At 34.6% G+C, this 26,410-nt stretch overlaps 1 protein-coding gene across 2 annotated transcripts in view; it reads left to right on the top strand.

Moving 5' to 3' along the window:
• The window catches only part of TAF2 (TATA-box binding protein associated factor 2), a 100,996-nt gene extending 83,966 nt beyond the window's left edge, over positions 1-17,030 (top strand). For both annotated transcript variants that reach the window (XM_079140496.1, XM_079140495.1), the window contains 2 exons: positions 5,559-5,681; positions 15,591-17,030. In XM_079140496.1, the coding sequence (XP_078996622.1) occupies positions 5,559-5,681; positions 15,591-15,892 (425 nt within the window). In that variant the 3' untranslated portion in view covers positions 15,893-17,030. The remainder of the gene's footprint in view (positions 1-5,558; positions 5,682-15,590) is intronic.
• Positions 17,031-26,410: the final 9,380 nt, after the last annotated feature.

Raw genomic sequence — 26,410 nt, 5'->3', positions numbered from 1 at the left:
TTTTGTAGTTTTCATTATAGAGATCCTTTACCTCTTTGGTTAGATTGATGCCCAAGTATTTTTTTTTTTTTGAGGCTATTGCAGATGGAGTTGTTTTCCTCACTTCCCTTTCAGCTATTTCGTCACTTGCGTATAAAAATGCTTTAGATTTATGCGTGTTGATTTTATAGCCTGCTATTTTGCTGAATTCATTGATGAGGTCTAGAAGGTTTCTGGAGGAGGTTTTGGATCCTCTAAATATAGAATCATGTCATCAGCAAATGGTGACAACTTAAGTTCCTCTTTTCCTATTCGTATCCCTTTAATTGCTTTAGTCTGCCTAATTGCTCTGGCTAGAGTTTCTAGGACAATGTTGAATAGAAGTGGTGAAAGAGGACATCCCTGTCTTCTTCCCATTTTTAAAGGGAATGGTTTCAGTTTTTCTCCATTAAAAATGATGTTGGCCATGGGCGTAGCATAAATAGCCTTTACAATGTTCAGGTATGTTCCTACTATCCCTATATTTTCTAGTGTTTAGAGCATGAAGGGGTGTTGTATTTTGTCGAACGCTTTTTCTGTGTCAATTGAAATAACCATATGATTCTTATCCTTAATTCTATTGACATGGTGGATTACATTGATTGATTTACGAATCTTAAACCATCCTTGCATTCCAGGGATGAACCCCACTTGATCAAGGTGCACAATTTTCTTAATATGTTTTTGGATACGGTTTGCCAATATTTTGTTAAGGATCTTTGCATCTATATTCATCAAGGATATTGGTCTAAAATTTTCTTTCCTTGATGTGTCTTTTCCTGGATTGGGTATGAGGGTGATATTAGCTTCATAGAATGAGTTCGGCAGTGTACCCTCCTTTTCTATTTCCTGGAATACTTTGAGAAGTATTGGAATGAGTTCTTCTTTGAATGTCTTGTAGAACTCGGCTGAGAATCTGTTTGGTCCTGGGCTTTTCTTGGATGGTAGGTTTTTAATGGCTTCTTCTACTTCATTGCTTGATATTGATCTGTTTAAATCGTGTATGTCCTCCTGGTTCAGTTTGGGAGGGGCATATGTCTCTAGAAATTTGTCAATGTCTTCCGTAGTTTCTATTTTGTTGGAATACAGATTTTCAAAGTAGCTTCTCATTATATTCTGTATCTCAGTGGTGTCTGTCGTGATATTTCCTTTTTCATCATGAATTTTAGTAATTTGAGTCTTCTCTCTCCTTCTCTTTGTTAGTGTGGCTAAGGGTTTGTCTATTTTGTTTACATTCTCAAAGAACCAACTTTTTGTTTTGTCAATTTTTTGAATAGTTTCTTTTGTTTCAATTTCATTGATTTCAGCTCTGATTTTAATTATTTCCTGTCTTCTACTACTTTTTCTGTTATTCCATTCTTCTTTTTCTAGGGCTGTGAGCTGTAATGTTAGGTCATTTAGTTGTTGACTTTTCATTCTTTTCTGGAATGCGCTCCATGCAATGAATTTTCCTTTTAGTACTGCTTTCATAGTGTTCCAGAGATTTTGATATGTTATATCATCATTCTCATTGACCTCTAAGAATTTTTTTATCTCCTCCCTGATGTTTTTTGTTATCCATGTTTCATTCAATAGCATATTATTTAGTCTCCAGGTGTTGGAGTAATTTCCCTTTTTTATTTTGTCATTGATTTCTACTCTCAGTCCATTATGAACTGATAGAACACAAGCAGTATCTCTGTTTTTTGCATTTCCTAAGGGCTGCTTTTTGGCATAACATATGGTCTATTTTCGAGAAGGTTCCATGTGCTGCTGAGAAGAAAGGGAATCTGCTCATTGATGGATGGAATATTCTATATATGTCTATTAAGTCTAGGTTATTTATTGTGTTATTGAGTTCTATGGTTTCTTTGGTTGGATTTTGTTTGGAAGATCTATCTAGTGGTGATAGCGGTGCGTTAAAATCGCCCAGAATTATTGTGTTGTGGTCTATATGATTCCTGAAATTGAGAAGGAGTTGTTTGATGTACAGGGATGCATCATTGTTTGGGGCATAAATATTTACTATCATTATGTCTTCCTGATTTATGGTTCCCTTAAGCAGTATGAAATGTCCTTCTTTATCCCTTCTGACTAACTTTGGCTTGAAGTCCACTTTATCTGATATAAGGATGGAAACCCCCGCTTTTTTACTGAGTCCATGTGCGTGGTAGGTTTTTACCCATCCTTTCACCTTTAGTCTGTGGATGTCTTTTTCTATGAGATGAGTCTCTTGCAGACAGCATATTGTTGGGTCTTTCTTTTTAATCCATTCTGCCAGTCTGTGTCTTTTGATTGATGAAATTAGGCCATTAAAGTTCAGGGTTATTATTGACATATGATTTGTATTTCCAGTCATTTGGGCTTATTTTTGGTTTTTAACTTGGCTCAGTTTCTCCTTTGAGTGGTTTTTTCTCTAAGGTAGTTCCTCCCTTTGCTGACCTACATTGTTGTTTTTTATTTCCTCCTCATGGAATATTTTGTTGAGAACATTCTGTAGCTCAGGCTTTCTATTTGTAAATTGTTTTAACTTTTGTTTATCATGGAAGGATTTTATTTCATCTTCAAATCTGAAGGTTAGTTTTTCTGGGTATAGGATTCTTGGTTGGCAACCATGTTCTTTCAGAGCTTGACATATGTTGTTCCAGGCCCTTCTAGCTTTTAGAGTCTGGGTTGAGAAGTCGGCTGCTATCCGTATTGGTCTCCCCCTATATGTAATCTGATACTTTTCTCTTGCGGCCTTCAAAATCCTATCGTTATTTGAATGTTAGGCATTTTCATTATAATGTGCCTTGGTGTGGATCTGTTGTGATTTTGTGCATTTGGTGTTCTGTAAGCCTCTTGTATTTGATTTTCCATTTCATTCTTCAGGTTTGGGAAATTTTCTGATATTATTTCATTGAATAGGTTGTTCATTCCTTGGGTTTTTTTCTCTGTGCCTTCCTCAATCCCAATAATTCTTAAATTTGGTCTTTTCATGATGTCCCATAGTTCTTATTTCTTACCAGTTCTGTTCATGATTTAGTTCTGTTCATGATTTCTTACCAATTTCTCTGCTTGGGCAACTTCATTTTCAAGATTAAATATTTTGTCTTCATTGTCTGAGGTTCTGTCTTCCAAGTGGTCTAGTCTTTTGGTGATGATTTCCATTGAGTTTTTTGTTTTATTATCTCCTTCATTTCAAGGATTTCTGTTTGGTTTTTTTTGAGAATCTCTATCTCTTTGTTGAAATGATCTTTTGCTTCTTGCAGGTGGTCTTTCAGCTTATTGGTATTATCATTCATTGCCTGCATTTGCTCTCTTATCTCATCCTTTGCTTTGCGAATCATCTTAATCATGTATAAACTGAAGTCCTTTTCTTACATTTCTTCTACCACACTGTCATTGGATTCTATTACTATAGAATCTAGATTTGTTTGGATCATTTTCTTCCCTTGTTTTTTCATGTTGTTCATGTATCTTCCCCTCTAGCAGTGCAGATCTGGGGTACTGCAGATTTCCCCCTATAGGCTTATAGGGGCCCTGTAGGTTTCCAAAACCCTTTCTTTAAGGGGAGATCAATATTAGCAGTGCCCAAATCAGACACTATGCAATCCTAGACCAAATAGCCCCTATGGGGACAATAACAAAATTGTCGTAATGAACAAAATGAGTTCGAATATTATCTTTGGTAAAACAAACAGGTTTGCAGTAAGGTCTGCAGTTTCTAATGGAGGACAAAGAGGATGCAGAGGGATGTAGAATGTAGCTGTTAATGGGATAAGAAAAGAATATACAGAAGTTCTAGAAAATAGAAAGGGCGAGAGTGTAATCAAAAGAAATTGGATGTTAGCATGCAAAAAAGGGAGAAAGAGACTCTGAGGGAACAGGTAAACAAAAGGAAAAGAAAGCAAGAAAGTAAAGAAATAAAAACTTAAATTTTTTTAAAAAGGAGAAAAAAGAAAATCTTCTGTATAACAGTCATATACTAATGAAACCTCCCAGTGTTCAGTAGCCTGATGCATGAGAGGTTCCTGACAATGAGCTTTAAGCCTCCAGCAGGTGTAGCAGGATGGGATTTGCCCCACCCAAAGCTCGGAGCTAAGGCTTCCAGGATTATCCAAGATGGCCGCTCTGGCTTCATAATGTGTTGGCAAATGGGGAGCTGCAGCTCAGGGTGTGGACGTGGTCAGCTGGAGGTCCTGGAGACGGGATGTGGTTGGTCAGGCAGGGGTCCTGGAGGTCCAGTGTGTTTGGTGTGTTTGTGGGATCCTGGAGGCTGGGTGCAATCAGTCGGTTGGGGTCCCGGTGATAGGGCGCAGTCAGCTGGTCTTGGTGTTGGGGGCAGGGAGCAGTCAGTAGATGTGAGGGACCCAGAGGCAGGGAATGTTTGGTTGGGCTGAGGGATCTTGGAGACAGGGCTCAGTCAGTCTGGCCAGGGGTCCTAGGGCCCTGGCTGTTTTTACTTTTTTTTAAACATGTTCTACTGTCCCCACTACTCATCTTGGTTTGCTTGTTTGTCTTTTTATTTATGAGACCTAAATTATATTTTATTGTCTGGTAATCTATGATGAACTACAGAATTGGAGAACAGGTTTCAGATAGAATATGAGCCTAAGATATAATTGGAAACTAATTGGTCCTGAATTCTTTTGCTTTTATAATTGTAAGAGATCTTAATAATTATTTGTTCTGCTCAGTAAGTAGTAAACTTGAGCAGAGATATTTCAGTGCCTTGCCTGAAGTGACACACATAAGTAATGGCCAGCTAGACCCTAATCTTTGGACTTTTCCATTTTATAAGTGAGGGAATTAACAAACAAATAAATATTTGTTGGTAACTTTGGTATCAGAAACTGATCCTTTGGAATCTGTTCATGTTATGCCATTAAACCACTATCCATTGTTTGTTTTTGTTTGGCATTGGAGATTGAACTCAGAAGCACTTTATCACTGAGCTACATCCCCAATCCTTTTTATTTTCTATTTTGAGATAGGGTCTTACCAACTTGCTTAGGGCCTTACTAGGTTGCTGAGGCCAGCCTCAGGCTTGAAATCCTCCTGCTTCAGCTTCCCCAGCCACTGGGATTATAGATGTGAGCAGCCATGCCTTGCTCACTTCCTGTCTTAAATGTCTTCTGTAATCCATAAATAATTTTTAGGGATTTTTATCTATTTTTAATAAAGTTTATAATGTAATTTATCAGTGGATTTTGGGAAGAGTAGGCAAATTTTACTATGTGCAGAGTTTCACATTAGAAAAAAATTTTTTGAAGTGGTTCCTGTGACAGAATATAGAGTCTAATTAATATGTTTACCAAGTCATTCCACCTTATTGTCTCTGTTAAATGTGTATTATTTTCAGATTTAAACTCAGATTTAAATAGGACCTGGGACAAAAGGTTAAATTAAGTGGGATCTTTGGTAGTTTTTAAAGGGTATTCTTTTTATTATCAGAATTTTACTGTGGTTCAACTATCTCTAATTTTAAGGGTAACTCATAAAAACTGGTCAGGCTTTTTTTTCAACTTTTAGGAAACAAGGAAATAAATCCATCCTTTCCCTCTTGTTTGGCATTTTAGGACTCTCCAAATATCGACCAGCTAGCTCTCGTTCTGCTTTAATGCCCCAACATTCATCAGGTTGCGATAGCACAGCCGCCACAAAACCCCAGTGGAGTATGGAACTTACACGTAAGGGAGCAGGTAAAACGAATTAAATAATTTCCTTTTTTTTTCCCCCTCAAGAACAAATCTGTAAACTACAGAGTTACTTTATCAACTTGGAAAAATACTTTTAAAATATAGATCTTAGGAGTTGCTTTCTTTATAGTACATTGACTTTATTTAACTTTAAAGACTTTTAAATTAGACTTTTTTCTATTTCAAAAGAAATGCACTTCTGTTGCAGGAAACTTGAAAATAACAGAAAAATAAATGAGAATAAAAATCATTCCACATTCTACCATTACATATACCCATTAAATTAACATTTTGCTCCTTCCTCTCATTATATTTTCTAATTGTTACGACAAATGCTAACTTAGGTAGAAACATTATAGCTTTATAAAATATGAAAGCTAACCATTTATTTTCCTCCACATACTCAGTGTTCATGATTCATTTCTAGCATGTTTTATCTTTATAAATTATTGCATACTAATTAGGCTTAAGTTTATGAAAGGTAATTTAATTTAGATGTGCTTGTTACCTTTTCCATGGTTTTACATATTTTTCTGCTTATTCTGTTCTTTTGTTGCTCACTAAGAGATTACAATCCAAATAAAGAGTAATAAACATTAATTACTGGTAAATACCATGAAACAAAGATTAAGTCTTCATATTTTCAAGAAACAGAGTGGAAAAACAAGATATGTAACCAGAATTTTCTGATATAAACAGTGGAGTACTGTTTATTGATTTGAAGAGCTTAGGTGTCACTGTGATTGAGACTTCAAACAAAAGTGACACCTCAAATATTTTGATGTTGAGACTCCAGACTATTGCACTTCGACATTTACTCTGATGAATGAGTTTTCACATTTCTTGGCCCCTGCTGATTTCTTATTCTATAGTTGTTTGGGTTTTTTGTTTTTTGTTTTTTTGGTTTTTTTTTGGTTTTGTTTTTGTTTTTTTGGTTTTTTTTTTGCTTTTGTTATTAATTTGTGGGGTTTGGTTTGTTTTTCTTTTGGTGCTGGAGATTGAACCTGACACATGCTAGGCAAGCAAAGCACTCTGCCACTCAGGCCATGTATTAACTTGGTTTTAGTTTTCATTTTGGTATAATTTTGCCTGAACATCAATGTATTAAACTTACTAGAAATGAATAATTTTCTACAGTTTTTAAAAATTACAAAGCATATGTGATTAAAACTTACTGATATAGTTTATGATGCTTCTGCCTGTCTTCATTGTCTATGAAAAAATAATTCTGTCTGAACTTCCAAGAGTCAAATTAATTTCTATTTCAAAAAGAAGTTGAATACATTATTTGGATTTCCTTTATGATGTGGCCCACAAACCTGTGTAGAAGCAAATTTTAATACCTTTTTATGCCCTCAATCTTTGTTGTATGTCATGGCATCATATGGGAAGACTTGGGAGAGACAGATACAGGCTAGTGGTAGGAAATAGTAAAACATTAAAATTTTAACTTTCATTGGTATTCATGTAGAAGTATATACCAGTTATGTGGACTGATCTATTAAACTTTAATTTTAAATGTACTCTTTAATATGCCTTTATAATTTCCTTTAAATATATTTAGGCTATTCAGTACCCTAAAACTAATGAATACCTCTTAAAACTCAACAGCAATATTTAGATTTTAGAAAACATGCATTTTACAAAGGGTGGTATTCCAAAAGTTTATTTTTATGTGTATTGATTTTAGAATTTTAAATGTAGTTTTTCCATAAACACATTGTTAATAATATTGGATAGTGTAACGTTACCAAACTAGCCTACCAAAAGCCCTTTGAAGGCATATCACAGATGGAGAATAGAAGTATCAAACCTAGCCATTGTGTATAACAATGTTTCTTTGAGAGAAGGCGCTCAGCTTCATCTTTGGGAGGTCAGAAGCACAACTTCAGCCTAACCTGAGTAAAGTCAAGTGACGTTCCTAAAAAAAAAAAGGGGGGGGGGGGGGGTTTCTTCTCTTCCTGCCTCCCAGCGATAGCTGGGGATCTTCTGCTGTGAGAGCCCACCTTGGTCTGAGACTGAGAGTCATGTGAGAGGCTCATAAGAGAAAGGTAGAGCAGCAATAAAATGATCTCCCTTCAGTCTTTGGAATCTAGATTAAGGGCACATGGGTTTGGGGAGGCATATTCTGCTCATCCAGGTGAGATGTCTTTTATTCAGTCTGGGTAATTCTTGCAAAAATTTTTGAAATGGTTGACTTAAAATAAAAGATATCACACATAAAAAAATGTAGATTTCCAGTTTCTCTTGAAGATTTAACTGAGAGGCCTTCGTAGGCAGGGTATGTGCTTTCCAGTTCACCCTTTTCCTATGCGGTACCTCGAAGTCTACTTACTCATTTATACTTTTCCTTGGGTTCAAGGCTTTTGTGTTGGATCCCTGCCTCCTTTGTTCCTGAGCTGAGATGAAGTCTCAGATGTCTTAGACTTAGAACCAGGGAACCAATTCGTAACTAAGAACTGGAATATGTTGCAGAGTTCATCTAGAAGAAAGAGAAAAGGAGTGAGGGTTTAGGTAAAATAAGAGGAAATGAAAACTATTAAGTAGAGGACAGTAATGGTTTACTGTGTGGGTGGTTGGTTTAGCCATTGGGGTTAGAACAGAGAGGTGGCAAGGGGCTGTATGGTCCTCTTGATAATAGGCCGAACCTACTAAAGCCCCTCCCTTACGTTCACTGCAGCTTCTTCTCCACCACTACAAAGGCGAGGTGACAGGACTATGTCCAGATTGCTGTAGGGTTTATAGTGATGAAGCGGAGAGGAAGCTGAGGGAAACAAGGAGCAAGGGAATTTCCTAGTGGTTTCTGTGGGGAAGAGAAGTTCCTGCAGCTGCTTAACTTTGCTATATTATTATGCAATGCTTCTTGTGTAAATCAGAACACAATTCTAGTGCTCGAATTTTTTAAGTTAAAACTTTTTTTTTTAAAGCTTGGAAAATTTCCCTATAGGGAAACAACTTTGATCTTTTTATCCTTAAATCTTAATGATATAATCAAACACTTTACTTTTATATTGTGTGAAAGCATTTTAAAAAATAAAACTTCATACCTTTCCTAATAGAACCTGAAGGTTTTGAATTAATTTAAACACATACTTAATGTGAACTGATTTAATAGATTAATTAGCAGATTATTCACTGTTTCTCTGCAGCACTTTTATCAAGTAAGCTGAAAATCTTCCACATTAAACTTACAGTAAGTGCCTCAAAGAGGTTGTTTTGTAATTGTTAAATTTACTGCAATAACCCTTATCCGTGGTATATTTTATTTGGTCTTTGGGAAAGATTTTTCAGAACAATAAAACTCTGAATATGTCTTTTGTTCTGTCTTTATAACATGAAATAGGAAAACTGTTGTATTTTGAATTGTGTGTATTTTTTTCTTTTGATTTGTCTGCTATCTTAAATAGAAATACATATTTTAGGTCACTAAATGGATTTTCATTAGCATAAAAATGAGTGATGCCTAACTGGGCAGGCCTCAAATTTCTAAGCGTCTTGTAAACCCCTAAAATCATGTGTAAATTTTTGTCCAGGGAATGATTAATATTCATCAGAGAGAGTCCTTGGGTCTACTGTTGTGAAAGTAAATTCATGTGTCCTAAATCTAATTGGTTTTTCTTTTTTTTTTTTTTTTCATTTTTCATTTTTTACAGACTGCATTTTGATTCATTGTACACAAACGGGGTACATCATTTCCTTTCTATGGTTGTACACGATGTAGATTTAAACTATTCATATAATCATACATGTACATAGGGTAGTGGTGATATCTGTCTCATTTCACCATTTTTCATACCCCTCTCATTTCTTTGTACATAATCTAAAGTTCCTCCATTCTTCTATCTCTCCCCACCCCCCACCCCATTATATATCATTTTCCACTTACCAGGGAAAACATTTGGCCTTTGGTATTTTGGGCTTGGCTTATTTCACTTAGCATTCTCCAGTTCCATCCATTTATTTGCAAATGCCATAGTATTCTTCTTTATGACTGAATAATATTCCATTGTGTATTATACCACAGTTTCTTTATCCACATGGGAAGGAAATTGTACTTCTTATCACCTTGAATTAGACCTGGTAAAAGAAGTTTTTCAGAAGGGATAGAGAAAAAGCAAATAAGAAGTATGCATTGTCTATAACAAATGAAAAATTGAAGAACAAAGAGCTAACCTTTTTTTGTAGTGATAGTATAACATGTTGTCAGATGTTTTGCTATTAAAAACAATTTCTCCATGTTCATGTCTTTTTTGCACATATGCATGAACATATTAATTGTATAAATTTCTATAAATGAACTTTTCTAGATCAAAGATATGACCGTTTAACATTTTCATATATATTGCTTAATTACCCTAATTACTTTTTTTTCTTTTTTTTCTTTTAATTAAAAATCATAAATTTACATATGATTTGTAAATTCATATGTTGTTTGATTTGTTCTGTTATTTTTTCCCCTTCCCCCCACTTTTTCTTAAGAAACAATTTTTTATGGAAAATTGCAAAGTAATCAGACTAGTTTAATGAACTCCATTTATCTTTTAACTTAGTTTTGACAATGATTATTTCATGTTCAGTCTTGTTTAATCTGTACTCTTACTCATTTATACCCTTCTGAACTATTTTGAAGTAAATCCTGTCATTTCACTCACAATTTAGTATGTATCTAAAAGATAAAACTTTTAAGGATCACAAGCACAATAAAATTATGATACCTAAAAATTTATTTATTTATTTTTTAAGATTTTCAGCTAGGTTTTTATGCAACACATTTCCATGAGAAAGTTATATGGCTGAATTTGGGAAACGATACACAAAAGGTCAACACCTTTCTGGTATCTTTAATTAGTAAGGTGAAATCATCAGTGAAAGTTTATTCATGTAGTTCTAAGTGCAAGCTTGATTCATTAGTACTGGATATCATTTAGAGTGATAAAATGAGGCAAAATATTATATACTACTAAATTCAACCATTTTTGGTTTCTAAAAGCTTCCTATTAAATTTAAATGTGATATATCATGGTTTAAGGGCTGTCTTATTTCTATAGTCTAATTTTATGCCCAGAATCCACTTCTAGATGAAATCAGATGCAATTTTTATACCATTAAATACCTAATTTGTTTGAATTTTGATTGACTTATAGATGTGCTTGTTTTTGTTTTTAACAATTTATTTGATTATATCAGTGTCCATGTAAGGTCCACATTTAAATTTGCTAATATATTCTTTCTAATCTAAAATTTCCCATCCCTCTCTCTTTCTTCAGGGCCCCTTCCCACTGTAGCTTACAGTGTTTTTGTTAAAGAAATCAGGCTTTTAATCTGTAATTTTTTTAAGTCTATATTTTGCTATTTGTATAACTGGTACAATTACATATGAGAATTCTCTATAATTACTGTAAATTTGTAGTTGTATCTAGGAGCACAATTGGATTCATGTTTGTAGGTGGTGGTGTGTTCTCCCATCTTGCAACATACAGTATCAGGCCAACTCTTTTTCATGAGGTTAACCACTGTAAATATTCAAGGTTGTAAATCCATTAGTTCCTTGAGGGTTTGCAAGATGGTGATACTCTAATTCATCTTCCATTTTTATTTAAAAGCTGGATTGTTTCTATAAAGCAAAATTCTTCCTCATCTGCTACTTCTTTTTTTTAAAAAAAAAAGCAAGAGCACATTTTTTATTGATTCTTCTTAGAAAAATCAATACAATTCTTCTTGTATATACATAACATTACAATTTATTTTGACAATTTATAGAAGGAAGGAATATAATTTGCTCTAATTCAGTCCCTAGTATTTCCCTTTTTCCTCCCCCAAGAGCATCTTTTTTAAAAATGTTGATATATTGTACATATATAGAGTATTACTTCTCGTTGTTCTGGTTGCACATGATGTAGAATTACATTGCACATGATGTAGATTACATGCCATGTAATCATGTATGTACATGGAATATCTGATTCACTCTGCTATCTTTTACTATTCCCATTCCCCCTCCCTTCCCTTCATTCCCCTTGTCTAATCCAAAGTACTTCTATTTTTCCCTATCCCCATGATCTTAATATGAATTAGCATCCACATATCAGGAAAACATTCAGCCTTTGGTTTTTTGGGATTGGCTTATTTCATTTAGCATGTTGTATATATAACACATTTCCTTTATCCACTCATCTGCTACTACTATAAAGCTAAATTCTTCCTCATTTATACCCAGTGGTATCAATCACTTAGAAAAGTCAAAATAAATACTTGATTCTATTTATTCAATAATTTTAAAAATGATAAACTTAGTTTTAAAATAATGAGTTGGTTGACTAGCATCCTCAGTCAGACCTTTGAGACTATTACAATTATTAGCCTTATCAGTGTTCAATTTGTCTTTGGACAGTAAAGCCCTCTTTAACTGACTCTTGAGTCTGTTTGGCAAGACTTTTAACTTCTTTCCTACTATACCTGAAATTTCAGTCTTATCTCGTAAGTATTCTGCCTCAGACTTGGAATCAGATGTTTGTCCTAAGAGCCTTGGTTCCTAACACCTGTATCCTTGGACTAGCTAATCCATTATTTAATAGACCCCATTTAAATCAAATAAAGTACAAAATTTGTGATCAGTGTATCCTTAGTGTAAACTCTTAGGACCTGCAAATAAGTGATTGGAAACACTTTCAAAGTGGTTCTAAGTATTCCTTGGAAAAGTCTACATACACCACAGTACTCAGTTGTTCATTGGAACTTGCCTTTGCTGGGAACTACAGGTTCCAGTATAATAACTGGCTTTTCTGCAATCCAAGTAGCTTGGCAGGTACTTAAATTCGATGATGAAACTTTTTTCCAAGCCAGAAAAGGACCTCAGTCTCCCAGAAGTACAGACAGCAAATTAGAAAGTTGCAGAAGTCTGTTATATAGAATAACTAAATGATAAACTGGAAGCTAAATTGTTTGAGACTTTCAAGTCTCATTACTTCTCATTATCGCCTGGTTTTTTGTTCTGTTAGGCGTGGAGCTGTTTTCCCATATTAATAGTTTTGGGAACATATCCATTTAACTAATTTAAAACTGAAATTAAGATAGCATTTTAGTGATAAAACTATCAATCAGATAATCTCTGAATTTTTCTCTTTTTCTAGTGAATATCTAGGTACCAGTTATTACAGAAGATACAGATACCCCTAACTTGCTTCTCCCCAGAAAGAATTATTTATCTTTTTCAGTTGTACTAGTGTTAACTTTCCAAAAAGAAATTATTAAAAAAAAAAATTGTGATAGTAAAATGTGAATAATCTGTGAAGCAGAAACTTTGTCTCACTTATTCATTTGTTGTAAAATATTGGAACCATGCCAGTTACAAAGAAAGTACGTACAGTAGTGAGTAAATACTAGTTGCAAAAACTAATAGTTTAGTTGTTAATGGACCTTTATTTTATTTACTATAATAGTTTTTGTACTTCTCCCATCAAAACCAGTGAACCTCAAATTATATAACGACTAAGTTCAACTGACATCTTATTTGAAAAGAAACACTACATAATTTCGTTATATTAATTAATTAATTTGTTTGGCAAGCTTTGTCAGGGGTGGGTTCAGGTAAGGGATGTCAGATACAGTGGAACACGAAGAGGAAAAAGACCTCCCTATCCTCAAGAAACTTTCAGTCTAATCCAAGAGACTAATAGGTAAAGAGAAATACTCTAGAAATATGGTGCATGCAGGTAGGCACCATATCATAAAGGATAAGAGAGGAAACTTTGAAATCATGCTCTTTGGGTTTGTAGCTCAGATCTGCCAGTACCACCGTGGGCAAATTTCTTAATCTCACTGCCTTAATTTCCTTATCTGTATTATGGGAATGGAGAGAACTAATTTATTGTCAACATTGAGAAATATCCCAAAGAGACATTTGAACTAAGTTTTAAATGATTAAAGAGACTAAGGTGGCCCTATTTATCCTAACCCCTCCTTTAAGTTACATCTTTACTGTTACTTCTTGGGGAACTTTGCCTCGCTGGTTCTGCTTCCAAACTAATTTAAGTCCTCTGTGGGCTCCTGTTTCTTTAACTCCTGTGTACTTTCTTTTTTCTTTCCTGATTTGTAAGCTCCAGAAGAGCTGAGATCCATCCATTGACTATTTTTCCTAGTTCCCCTGTAGTTTCTGATATTTGGTAAATGAGTATGTGAGCCAGACAATAAGGGGAGGTTATTCCAAGCAGAAGGAAATAATATTTACAAATATTCTCTCTGGCCTAGAGGGAGAGTGAAAGATAAGGCTGGAAAGGTAACTTCAGGACACATTGTGAACTGTCAGTAAAATTAGTGCTACAGTATAATTTTTAGAAAATTTTCTACTTTGTTGAAAATGATGGTTTTAGAACTGGTTTGGATCAGAATTTGTGCTGAGAAATACTTTTTAAAATATAAACAGTTGCACTGAAGCTTATTTTAGTGAAAATCTTAGATTTTTTGGGGGGAGGTAGTGGTGGAGACTCCTACACTATAGCCCCAGGCTTTTATTTGTCTGTTGAAACAGCTGACATTTTAAGTGTATATCATGTTCAGCTTTGTTTTTAGGAAGATTACTATGGAACAGGGTTTGCCATCCTGGACATCATTGATACTTCAGGCATAATTATTCTTTGTTGTGGGGTGGAGGATTATACATCGAACATTTGGCAATATCCCTGTTCTCTGACCATACAATACCAAGTTACAATGCCAAGTTACATTTTCTATTACCATACCAGTTGTGAAAACCAGAAAATGTCTCCAGATATTGCCAAATAACCTCCTTAAGGGCAAAATTGACACTACTGTGCAACTGTATAAAGTATGGTTAGGGTGTAAAATACTTCAGGCAGAGGAATCTGTTAATAGGAGATTATTGGTGTAATCCAGATGAGATGAGGTGGTCTGAATTAATACAGTTGCAGACAGGATTGGACTGGGGACAGATTAAAAGAGCCTTGTGAGAATGAACAAGACTTAGTGACCAGTTAGATCTGAAAGTGATGGGATCTGAGATGAATCTGGACTTTTTCCTTAGTTGGCTGCATGTAATGCAGTGTCATTAACCTGAAGCAACATGAGAGGTAATTGTTTTTTAGAGCATGGTCTAAGGACAAGAAGCAAATTCTTATACTCAAAATCTGGGAACTACTACTATAGAGTCCTAGTTTGGTAGATTGTTAGAATTGGAGAGAATGTTCTGTCTAGATTTTTAGACGTGGTATTAACTGCTCAGAGAGATAAAGTACACTAAAGACTAACAGGGTAACCTAGTCTAGAGCAAGAATCTCCCAGTTCTTGTGTTCCTTTCTTTTTCACTGACACTATGCCTTTTCTGGGTTTATTAAACTGTGTCTATGAATCCTCTCAAAGAGTTTACTTTTGCCCATCTATTCCCAGAAATTGTGTTAAGGGACTATAAGAATGTTCAGTTTTCACTAAAATATCATTGTCAGTAACTAACATGTTTGTGTGTGTATGGATCTTTAAAAGGCACAAATCAGATACTGCCATTTCTACCTATAATACATTAGGGCAGAACTGAATTAGAAGGAGTTATATTTTCATTGACCAATGTAGGTCCTAAAGTATAACATACATGTAATCCTTATTGTTTCTTTGTAATACTTTAAAAATATTGAAAGATAATTTGGTCATCTTTCAGTATAAATATATTGGTATATATCATAATTTGTATAAACTATAAGAAACAAATATTCAACTGCATGTCCAAAATATTGAACATTTTGTATAATTAGTTGGATGTCTTCTTGATACTTCTCATTCCTGATGGAAATGATAAGTACTTAAGAATCCTGCTTTTCATAATACTGTCATCAGCTTCCTCTTATTTTAGTTTTGTTTTCCTCAGTATCAACAGGAATTCATTTGGTATTTTTAATCTTAAAGGTAAAGAACAATCGCCTTTGGAGATGAGTATGCATCCAGTGGCAACAGCTCCACTCTCAGTATTTACTAAGGAATCTACATCCTCCAAACACAGTGACCACCATCACCATGAGCATAAGAAAAAGAAGAAGAAGCACAAACATAAGCACAAACACAAGCATAAGCATGACAGCAAAGAAAAGGACAAGGATCCTTTCACTTACTCCAGCCCTGCCAGTGGCAGGTCTGCTCGTTCTCCTCTCTTTCAGACTGAAAAAGGGACAAAGAGCCCTTTCCCTCTGTGTCCAGAAGAATGCATATAACTAAAGCTTTATCCACTGTGGAGAATGATAAAAGGCAGGAAAAGATTTGCTTCTCTTACATAAATTCAGAATCCATTTAAGTTTTAGACATTTGATTTATATTATTTATACAATTGAGATTTAATTAGGAAGATGTGTTTTATGGTTCTGAATAAACTGTTTCATCACCCATTTCCTACTTAAAACACGCAGACACACAGAACAAACTTCTTTTTACAAAAGCACTCGTATCCATTGGGCAGTCCTCATTCACATCATGATCTCCATGTGTACTGCCAAAATCAATTATGTTTGAAAGCCTTTGATGGATGTTATGGGGCAGAGTTATGGTTTAAACAGAAGCAACTGCCAAATCTGTGGTGTAACCACTATTTCCAGTGAAATATTGTATGACGCCATTTGAAACTACTGAAAAGACAGAGGCTTTTCTATAGGCGTCTTCCTCTTGCACTGTTTTTTGTGTTAACAGTAGAAACGAAGCACCGTAATTTATGAACAAAGAATATGTTGTATTTCCTTTTATCCTGAAATAATACAATTTTTGGAAGAAGTTCTTTTTAACAAAAATTGGAATAACTATCTTTTGATAGCACATTTGGTGATTATGATGTTGGAATTTAACAGAACTACCAAATCTACAGTTGTTCTCAAATCAAGATGCTTAAATTATAAGTTTTGTGTTGTCTTCCATTATGTATAAATGAATAGGTTCATATGTAAAATGTTTTGTTAGATGTGGACAATTTACACACCCAACACGTATTCTTTCTAAAATAATATAACACAAAGTATGACCGTAAGGTGAGTTTATATGTTGTTTATTAAATTAGACTAGGACAATTCAGTCCTCATGTGAGTGTACCAGAAGCATTTGCAAACATGTCAAACATTTTGATTTCATGATGTAATAGTCTGTGTGGTTATGTGTTTTTATTTTTTCTTCTGGGTTTACCATGTGCTTTATTGTTTGTTTAAGAATGCTTTTTGTATCTTTGATTTTTTATTATTTCCCGTGTCATTAAAAAGTTTGACAAGATACTTGTTCCCTAGATATTTCAAAAGGGATCCAGTAGTGTTAAACTTTTAAGTATACTTTTAGTTGTATTTAACTTGTTTAATAAATAACTTTTTAAATTAATCATTCTGCCTTTGTATCTTTCTGTATCTTTTGTTTCCTTTCTTATTGTGTATGTACAATAAACTTGTCCACATGGTTTGCGGAGCACTTTGTAAATAGGTAGAATTTGAGCTGGCCCAAGTAGCAAGGATCAGTTAATAGGTAGAGGTGGGGTAAAGGTATCTCAGCAGAAGAAATAGTGTCTTCAAAGGCATGAGCAAAGCAAGGACATATTTCAGAATTAGCAGTGCAGTTGGCTTGGAATGTAAATGCAAAAGAATATGATTAGATGTTGAACAGCTTAAATGACAGTTATTTAAAAGATTCCAATTAATTGAATGTTGACCAGCGAAATTATTTTTGGAAAGTGAAATCTTTTATGATAGAGCACACAGTGGTACCATATGTGTTGGACTCCCAACTTTGAAAATTCTACAGACATGTTTTTAAAGTTATTTGTGTTGTAGGAAAAGTGGCAAATAATAGCTTCCTATTAAAAGCACCTTTTGTGTATCAGCATTGGACTAGGATCTGTTACGTGTGTTATTGCTAAATTGGATCATATTTTTCTTGTGAGGAACATATTTTATGGTTTGTGCTAGCTTATTCAGGCTAATAGTTCAGAGCAGACAATGTAAAAATTATTTCATTCAAATTTTTAAAACAGGTAATTATACACAAACAATGCAGACTTCTAGTCAGTCTCCTTTCCTCCTTCCACAGAAGCAGTCATTGCTGGCAGTATTTAGTGCCTTTCTATAGCTAGTCCATATACATTTACAAGTATATACATTTATACAGTTCTTTTTCTTGGTGGTGGTGGTTTTTCTTTTCTTTTTTTTTTTTTTTTTTTACTTTTAAGATTTGTAATGCAAAGCCATTAAAACAACAATGGTAACAAAAGAGGAACAGAATTGCTGTTCAGATATTATGTCATTCATGCTCTCTGGCATCCTATGAATTTGCTTTAAATCTACTAGACTTTTGAAATCTAATGTCTAAATGAGTTGCATAGAAAAACAAAGACATGGTCTCATGTAATATAGTCTACTGCTGCCTTCAAATCTTTGGAATGGAGTAAAAAAAAAGTGAGAGATTTTGTTTTCTCCTTTTCTATTCTTTTTTTGCCTTTATTTACTTTTTTAAAATTTGTTCTTTTTAGGTACACATGACAGTAGAGTGTATTTGACATATTGTACATAAATGGAGTGTAACTCCCCTGTAGTTTTACATGAAGTGGCATTACATTGGTCATGTATTCATATATGAACATAGGAAAGCTATGTCAGATTCATTCTATCTTTCCTATTCCCATCCTCCCTCCCTTCCCTTTATTCCCCTTTAATCCAGTGAACTTCAGCTTCTATTCCCCCAATCCCTCATTGTGTGTTAGCATCTGCATATCAGAGAGAACATTTGGCCTTTGGTTTTTTTGGAATTGGCTGCTTATTTCACTTAGCATGATAGTCTCTAGTTCCATCCATTTACTGGCAAATACCATAATTTCATTCTTTTTGGCTGAGTAATATTCATTGTGTATGTATACCACATTTTCTTTATCAGTTCATCTGCTGAAGGGCACCTAGGTTGGTTCCATAGCTATAAACATTAATGTGGCCATGTCATAGTCATGTCACTGCAGTATGCTGATTTTTTTAAGTCCCTTGGATATATGCTGAGGAGTTGGATAACTGTGTCAAATGGTGGTTCCATTCCAAGTGTTCTGAGGAATCTCCATATTGCATTCCAGAGTGGTTGCACCAATTTGCAGTCCCACCAGCAATATATGAGTGTACCCTTTTCCCCACATCCTCATCAACATTTATTCTTTCTTGTGTTCCATTCTGGCTGGAGCGAGATGAAATCTCAGTTTAGTTTTAATTTGCATTTCTTTAATTGCTGGAGATGTTAAACATTTTTTCATGTATTTGTTGACAAATTATATTTCTTCTGTGAAGTACCTGTTCAGTTTTCTTTGCCCATTTGTTTATTGAGCTATTTGTTTTTTAATGTTTTTTGAGTTCTTTATATTTCCTAGTGATTAATGCTCCCATTTCTCGATTGTTTCCTTTGCTATAAGGAAGCTTTTTAGTTTGATATCATCCCATTTATTGGTTCTTGATTTTACTTCTTGCACTTACATAAATATAGTCCTCTCATACTAGAGAAGGGTGCCAAAAACATATATTAGAGAAAAAAATAACCTCTTCAACAAATGGTCCTGGGAAAACTATAAGTCCATATGTAGCAAAATGAAATTAAACCCTTATCTTTCTCACCCTGCACAAAACTCAAAGTGGAACAAGGATCTAGTCATTAGACCCTGTGCCTATTACAAGAAAAAGTAGACCCAAATCTCTATCATGTAAACTTATTTATATAGTTTTTTAAATTAATTGGTAGCATATGATACATTATTTACACAAATAGCTTTTAAGTTTACACAGATAGATTTTTATTTTTGTATTGATGGTTTATCTTTTATGGCTTCCACATTTTTGTGTCATAGTTATAAGAGTTTTCTTATTCAATGACTATAAAAGAATTTCCCCCTTTTTTATTTTAGAGTTTTAAAAAATGTTTCAAGTTTATATTCTTGAGATGGACTAGAATCCATCTTGAATTTGTTTTGATAAAAGATTGATGGGGAAACGCTTTTTTTTCCCCCTTCCAGAGTCCTACCCAACAGCATGTATTTAAAACTTGTCTTTAATCTCCACATTTCAAATATTATTTACTAAATTATTTTATAAATTTGGGTATATTTTGGAATTTGTGGCTGATTTCATGGATCTGTTGTCTCATCCTACCAGTATCATACTGTTTAGATTATTATAGAACTGTGTTTTGATATAACTAATTTCCTTTATTACTTTTCATTTTCAGAATGTTTGTCTCTTCTTGTGGGCTATTTTCTTTTTCCCTTTGATTTATCTTCTAACTTATGTAGTAAAATCTGCTCCCTGTCGTGTACCACTCATCAGTTTCCCATCCCTATAATCTTGCCTTTTTGTAGATTTATTTTTCTGTATAAATATGAAATCAGTTTTTCTTGTCTCTCCTCAAAATTATTTTTGTACTTTGCGGTTATATGTTAAATCAGGAAGTAACTTAGAATCGATATCCTGCTATTGATTATTTGTACTAGGAATATCAATATTACTATTAAATAATAGTTTTTAAAATCATGTTATCATTTGATATTATATAAATTGTCTTTTTTCACTATCAGATTATTTATTCCTTTATGCTAAATTTATGCTTAACTATCTTACTGAATTCTCATTATTTGCAACATTTTAATGCATTTCTTCAATTGCCATTGAAAATAATTACATCTGTAAATGGTGGAAATTGTATTACCTCTTTTTTAATTTTCATAAACTAGTTTTCTAATTTTGCCTTTCATATGATATCTTTTCTCTTGCTAAATTTACCTGAGAGCTGTGGGGACGGGCATCCTCTCTCATTGTCTTCCTGCATCCTGTGTACTTTCTCTAAGTTTGGCAGCCCTTCCTCATGTGTCATGGGTTGAGATTCACATTTCTTCTAGTTCCTTGGAAGCAAAAATTTGCAGTTTTCCTGCTGCTTCTTTGTGTTTCTTTTGGTTGCTTTCTTAGAGACTGGAGAAGCTACTTATCTACCACCAAAGTCATACAACTTCATAAGAAGACAATTTTGATCGAAATATCATCCTTAGGTTGAAATCCTTGTCTGGGAAATGACTGGAAAGCTACTAGTTTTCCCATCCTCTTCACTCACCTTTTCTGTCTTCAGCTTTTTACTATAAATAAATGAAATTCCTTCAGATCAAATGCCTACCAGTCCAAGCAGAACTTTATTTCAAAATTAAACTCCTGGCACCTTCCCTTTTGAGTTGTGGGCTAGACTTGCTTCCAAATAATTGAGTAGGTAAAGGGAAAAATAGGAACTTTACTGTTAAGAAAGTGACAGACACTATCTTAACCAAGTAATCATAGGGACAAGTCATGTTACTATGATATACAGAATTCTTAGTGTGATATGATGGGAAGGGCACTTATCTATGGGTATAAAAACCTATAGTCTTGATCTCCCCAGTCTAATCATGCTTATTATAAGAGATGTAGGAGATAAACCTAAACCGAGGGACACTAGAAAATAGCTGGCCATTAATCTCAAAGCTTTCACATAATTTGGAAAAAGGCAGTGCTGGGAAATTCACAGAGCAGAGGAGGCTAAAGAGACCATAACAACAATGCAATGTGATAACCTGGATTGTATTCTGCAAGGAAAAAATGACTTTAGTGGAAGAATAAGTGAAATTCGAGTGCATTTCAAAGTTTTATTAATATACTGATGTTGCTATTATGGTCTGAGTGTTTTTGCACCCTGCCCCCAAATTGATATTAGAAATCTTTCCCCCAAGGTGATGGTATTAGGCGGTGGAAACTGAGAGGTATTTAGGTCATGCGGGTAGAGTCCTCATGAATGAGATTAGTACCGTTATAGAAGAAACCCAAGAGAGCTAGCTTGCTTCTTCAGACAGAGGAGGACACTAGAAGGGCCTCACCAGACACTGAATCTGCTGGCATCCTACTTAATCTTAGACTTCCCAGGTTCCAGAACTGAGATATCAATTTTTGTTTTTTATAAACCATCTAGTTTAAGTATACCTCATCCAGCCACCTGCCTGGAGTAGGATACTTGGTTTTTTAGATTTGGCAAACCTACTATGGTAGTGTAAGATGTTAACAACAGGGGAACGGAAACTGGATGAATAGTATATAGGAATACTAAGAAGTAAGGGTTGCTAGTAAAATTATAATCCTAAAATATGAGTGTATTTTGCTCGTTTTTATAACCCAAATTACTTACCTTATTGTCGCTGGCTCTTTGCGGTTCCAAATCCATGGATATTTGTGACCGCTTGCAGCAACAACTTGCACGGGTCTTATGGGTGGTGGAGTGGAAACTGAGGCACTTCTATCTTTCTCTTTAGGGCACTGCTTTCTTGCGTGTTTATAGAGGATAGAGGAAATGAGGTTTACTTGCTTTGAGAGGAGAGAGAGAGAGAGAGCCCACTTATCAGAGAGAAAGAGACTTTGCTTAAGAGAGAAACTTTGAGAGAAAGACAAGCTTTGCTTAGAGCTTAGAGGAAGAGACTTGCTACACCTTAAAGTCCTGCATCCTGTGAACTAAGGGTACGTCCACCCAAGGTGCCCTAGTGATGCGTCTCAGTTCTCCGTTCCGCGATCTGCTTTCCGCCGCTGCCCCTACTCACTGCTGCGCGTGTGTCTTCTTCTGCTGTTTTCCTGCTAATGGCTGCTGTGTCTCTGTCTCTCTCCGCCTACGCTTATATCACCTCCAGGAGGCGGAGAGCAGGGCCACGCCTCTTACGCAAAGATTAGGCGAGATGCTGGGAGCAGGCAATTAGTGCTCGAGAACACATGCACATACATTGTATGCATGGACGAGAAAATCACCTGAGTGTGCTTATGTCAATTAACCTCCTCGCTGCCGATGTAATCAGGCGCCATCCCGGCGCCGCCAACATAACACAGCCCCCAACACCTTATGAACAGATAAAAATTCATTTTCTTCAATTCAGGATTTACAAGAAAATTTTATACACTTAATGGAAGTACATTTGGAGAAAGGTAAAAAGTGAAAGAATTTCTTCCAAGGAAGAAATGAAAAGGCTGAGGAAGTAAGTAGTCTTTTTTATTATTATAAGTTAATAATTTATAATTGTACATGTTTGTGGGATAATTGATGATATGACTTATGAATATGATGCAGAATGATTAGTGTATCCGTTCCTTCAAATACTTATTTTTTTGTGGTGAGAATATTTGAAATTTAGTTTTACCAATTTTGTAATATATAGTACACAACTCACTGTTCTTCATAATTTTGCAATGGAATTTTTAAAAATCCTTATTCCTTCTGTCTTACTGAAGTTTTATACCGTTTGATCATCAACTCTCCATACCTCCCATCCTCCAGCCTTTGTAACCACTATTCTTTCTGCTTCTACGAGTTCAGTTGATTTAGATTCATGTGAGAATGTGTTTCACATTCAGTTATTTCATGTACTTTATTTCATGTAGCTTAATGTTCTCTAATTCTTGTTACAAGTGACAGAATTTCCTTCCTTTTTAAAATTAACTGTTATTCCATTATGCATATGTACCACATTTTCTTTATCCATGCAGTTATTGATGGACACCAGGTTGATTCCATGAATTGGGCATTATAAATAGTGCTGCAGTGAATATGGAAATACAGGTATTTCTTTGACAAACTGATTTCAGATCTTAGAAGTAGGATTGCTGGATCATATGGTAATTCTAGTTTTAGGTTTTGAGGAAACTCAATACAATATTACATAATGACTGTACTAGTTTACATTTCTACACTGTGTATAAGGGTACTCTTTTCTTGGTATCCTTGCCAGCACTAACTTTTATCCTTTTGATTATAGCCATACTAAAATATATAAGATGCTATGTCATTGTGATTTTGATTAACATTTTCCTAATGACTGGTATTATGGTTTAGATATGTGTGGTGTCCCCTGGAAAGCTCATGTGTGAGACAATGCAAGGAGATTTAGAGGGGACTATTGGGTTATGTGAGCCTTAACCCAATCAGTGTGTTAATCTCCTGATAGGAGTTAACTGAGTGGTAACTGAAAGCAGGTAGGGTGTGCCTGGAGAAGATGAGTCATTATGGGTGTGCCCTGGGGATTTATATTTTGTTATGGTGAGGTGAATTCACTCTGTGCTTCCTGATTGTCATGTCCTGAGCTGCTTTCCTTCACCATACTATTCTGCCATCATTTCTGCTTCATATTGCGCCCTGAGGAATGGGGCTGTCTCAGTATGGACTGAGACCTCTAAAACCATAAGCCCCAAAATGAACTTTTCCTCCTCTAAAGTTGTTGTCAGGTCTTTGGTCACAGCAGCAGAAAAGCTGACTAAAACAGCTAGAGATATTGAGTATTTTGTCATATATCGGTTGACTGCTTGTATGTCTTCTGTTGAGCAATGTCTAGGTTCCATGCCTGTTTTTTAATTGGGTGTTTTGTTTTCATGCTGTTGAGTTGTGTGAATTCCTATGCATTTTGGCTATTATCCCTTTATTTGGTTTATGGCTTGCCAGTATTTTCTCTGAATCCATAGTTTGTCTCTTCACATTGTTCTTTCCTTGTTAGTTTTATGTAATCCCATTTGTCTAATTTTGCTTTTGTTGCATGTGCTCTTGGGGTCAAATTAAAAAGATTGCACAGACCAATGTCATATGTTTTTCTACTGTTTTTTTTCAGGTAGTTAGGTCTTTAGTCCATTTTGAGTTTATTTGATTTGTATATATGATGTGAGTAATGGCCCTATTTCATTCCTCTGCACATAAATGCCCATTTTTCCCAATATCCTTTATTAAAAAGACATTCTTTTCTCATTGTATATTCTTAGCACCTTTGTTGAAAATTATTTGGCCATACGTGTATGAGTTTATTTTTGGTCTTTCTCTTCTGTTCCATTGATTGGTTGTGTCTCTTTTTGTTTTCCAGTACCATGATGTTTTAATTATTCTAGCATTGCAGTACAGATTGAAATCAGGTTGTGTGATGCCTCCCCAGATGCTCCCAGCTTTGTTGTTTTTCTTCATGATTGTCCTGGATATTCTGTTTCTTTTATGATTCCATATGAAATTTAGGATTTTTTCTATTTCTATGAAAAATTTTATTGGTATTTTGATAAGAACTGCATTAAATCTTAACTACATTAAATATGTAGATGAATTTGGATAATATAAACATATCAGCAATATTGATTCCTCAGTCCACAAACATGGATCTTCTCATTTATCTGTGTCTGTAGTTTCTTTCATCAGTATTTCATAGTTTTTAATGTACAGGTCCTTCATCTCCTTGGTTAAATTTATTCCTAAGGTTTTATTTTTTTATTTTATTTATTTTTTGGTGATTTATAAATGAGACTGATCTCTTGATTTCTTTTTCAAATAGTTTCTTGTTAGGGTATAGAAACTATTTTGTCTGTGTGTGTTGATTTTTTTTTTTTTGGCTAGAAATTGTGGGTATATTAAAAAAATTGTTTGCAAAAATACATGAGAGACCATTTTTTGGGGGGGGAGGATTATTCTAAAACAGGATTGTGATGTTAGTTGTATACTCTTTTTTAAATTTATTTTTATTGTAAACAAGTGGGATACATGTTGTTTCTGTTTGTACATGAAGTAAAGGCATACCATTTGTGTAATCATACATTTACATAGGGTAATGGTGTTTGATTCATTCAGTTATTTTTTTCCTTCCCCCCCCCACCCTTCCCATCCCTCTTTTCCCTCTATACAGTCCCTCCTTCCTCCATTCTTGCCCCCCTCCCACCCCCCGTGTTGATTTTTTTTATCCTTCAACTTTACTGTATCACGAGTTCTTTTTTGGGGGGAGTGGGGGTTTTAGGATTTTATTTAAAATAGGATCATGTAGACAGCAAAGAGTGACAATTCTTTTTTCTTTCCAATTTGGATACCTTCTATTTCTCTTGCTTAATTGCTCCAGCAAGGACTTCAAATACTTTGATGAAGAAAGATAAAGAAAAGTGGGTATCCTTGTCTTGTTCCATATCTTAGAGGGAAGGTAGTTTTTCACCATAGAGCATCATGTTAGCTGTGGGATCCCCATGTGTGGCATTTACCATGCTGAGATATATTTCTTCTATACCTAATTTGCTTACTATGAGTCTTTATCATGAAAAGGTATTGAATTTTATAAAATAATTTTCCTGCATCTGTTGAGATGATCATAAGGTTTTTAATCCTTCCTCTGTAAATGTGGTGTATCACAAATAGGGATAAACCCCCTTTATTATGGTGCGTGATCCTTTAAATAGGTTGTCAAATTTGGTTTGCTAGTATTTTTGTTAGGGAATTTTGAATTTGTGTTCATAAGTGATATTGCCTTGTACTTTTCTTCCCTTGTAATGTCCCTGTCTGGTTTTGGTATTAGGATAATGATGACCTTGTAAAAAGAGTTAGGTAGTCTTCCCTCCTCTTTAGTCTTTTAGAAGAGTTTGAAAAAGATTGACATTACCTTTTCTTTAAATATTTGATTTAATTATAATGGAACAATTTCAAAAAATGAAAAAAAAAATTGGTAGTATTCAGCAGTGAAGCCATCAGGTCCTGGCTTTTCTTTGAATGGAGTCTTTATTACTAATTCGTCTCCTTACCCATTGGTCTGTTCAGAGTTCTCTTCCTTCATGAGTCAGTCTTGGTATGATGTATGTATGTATCTAGGAATCTATTCACTTCCTCTAAGATGTTCAGTTTGTTTGCATATGATTGTTCATCATTATCTCTTATGATTCTATTTGTTTGCCAACAATTTTATTGTC

Source organism: Sciurus vulgaris (assembly GCF_902686455.1).
Source record: "Sciurus vulgaris genome assembly, chromosome: 1".
Classification (NCBI taxonomy): domain Eukaryota; kingdom Metazoa; phylum Chordata; class Mammalia; order Rodentia; family Sciuridae; genus Sciurus; species Sciurus vulgaris.
Note: the sequence above shows the minus strand (reverse complement) of the source record. Positions and strands in the feature narration are given on the sequence as shown.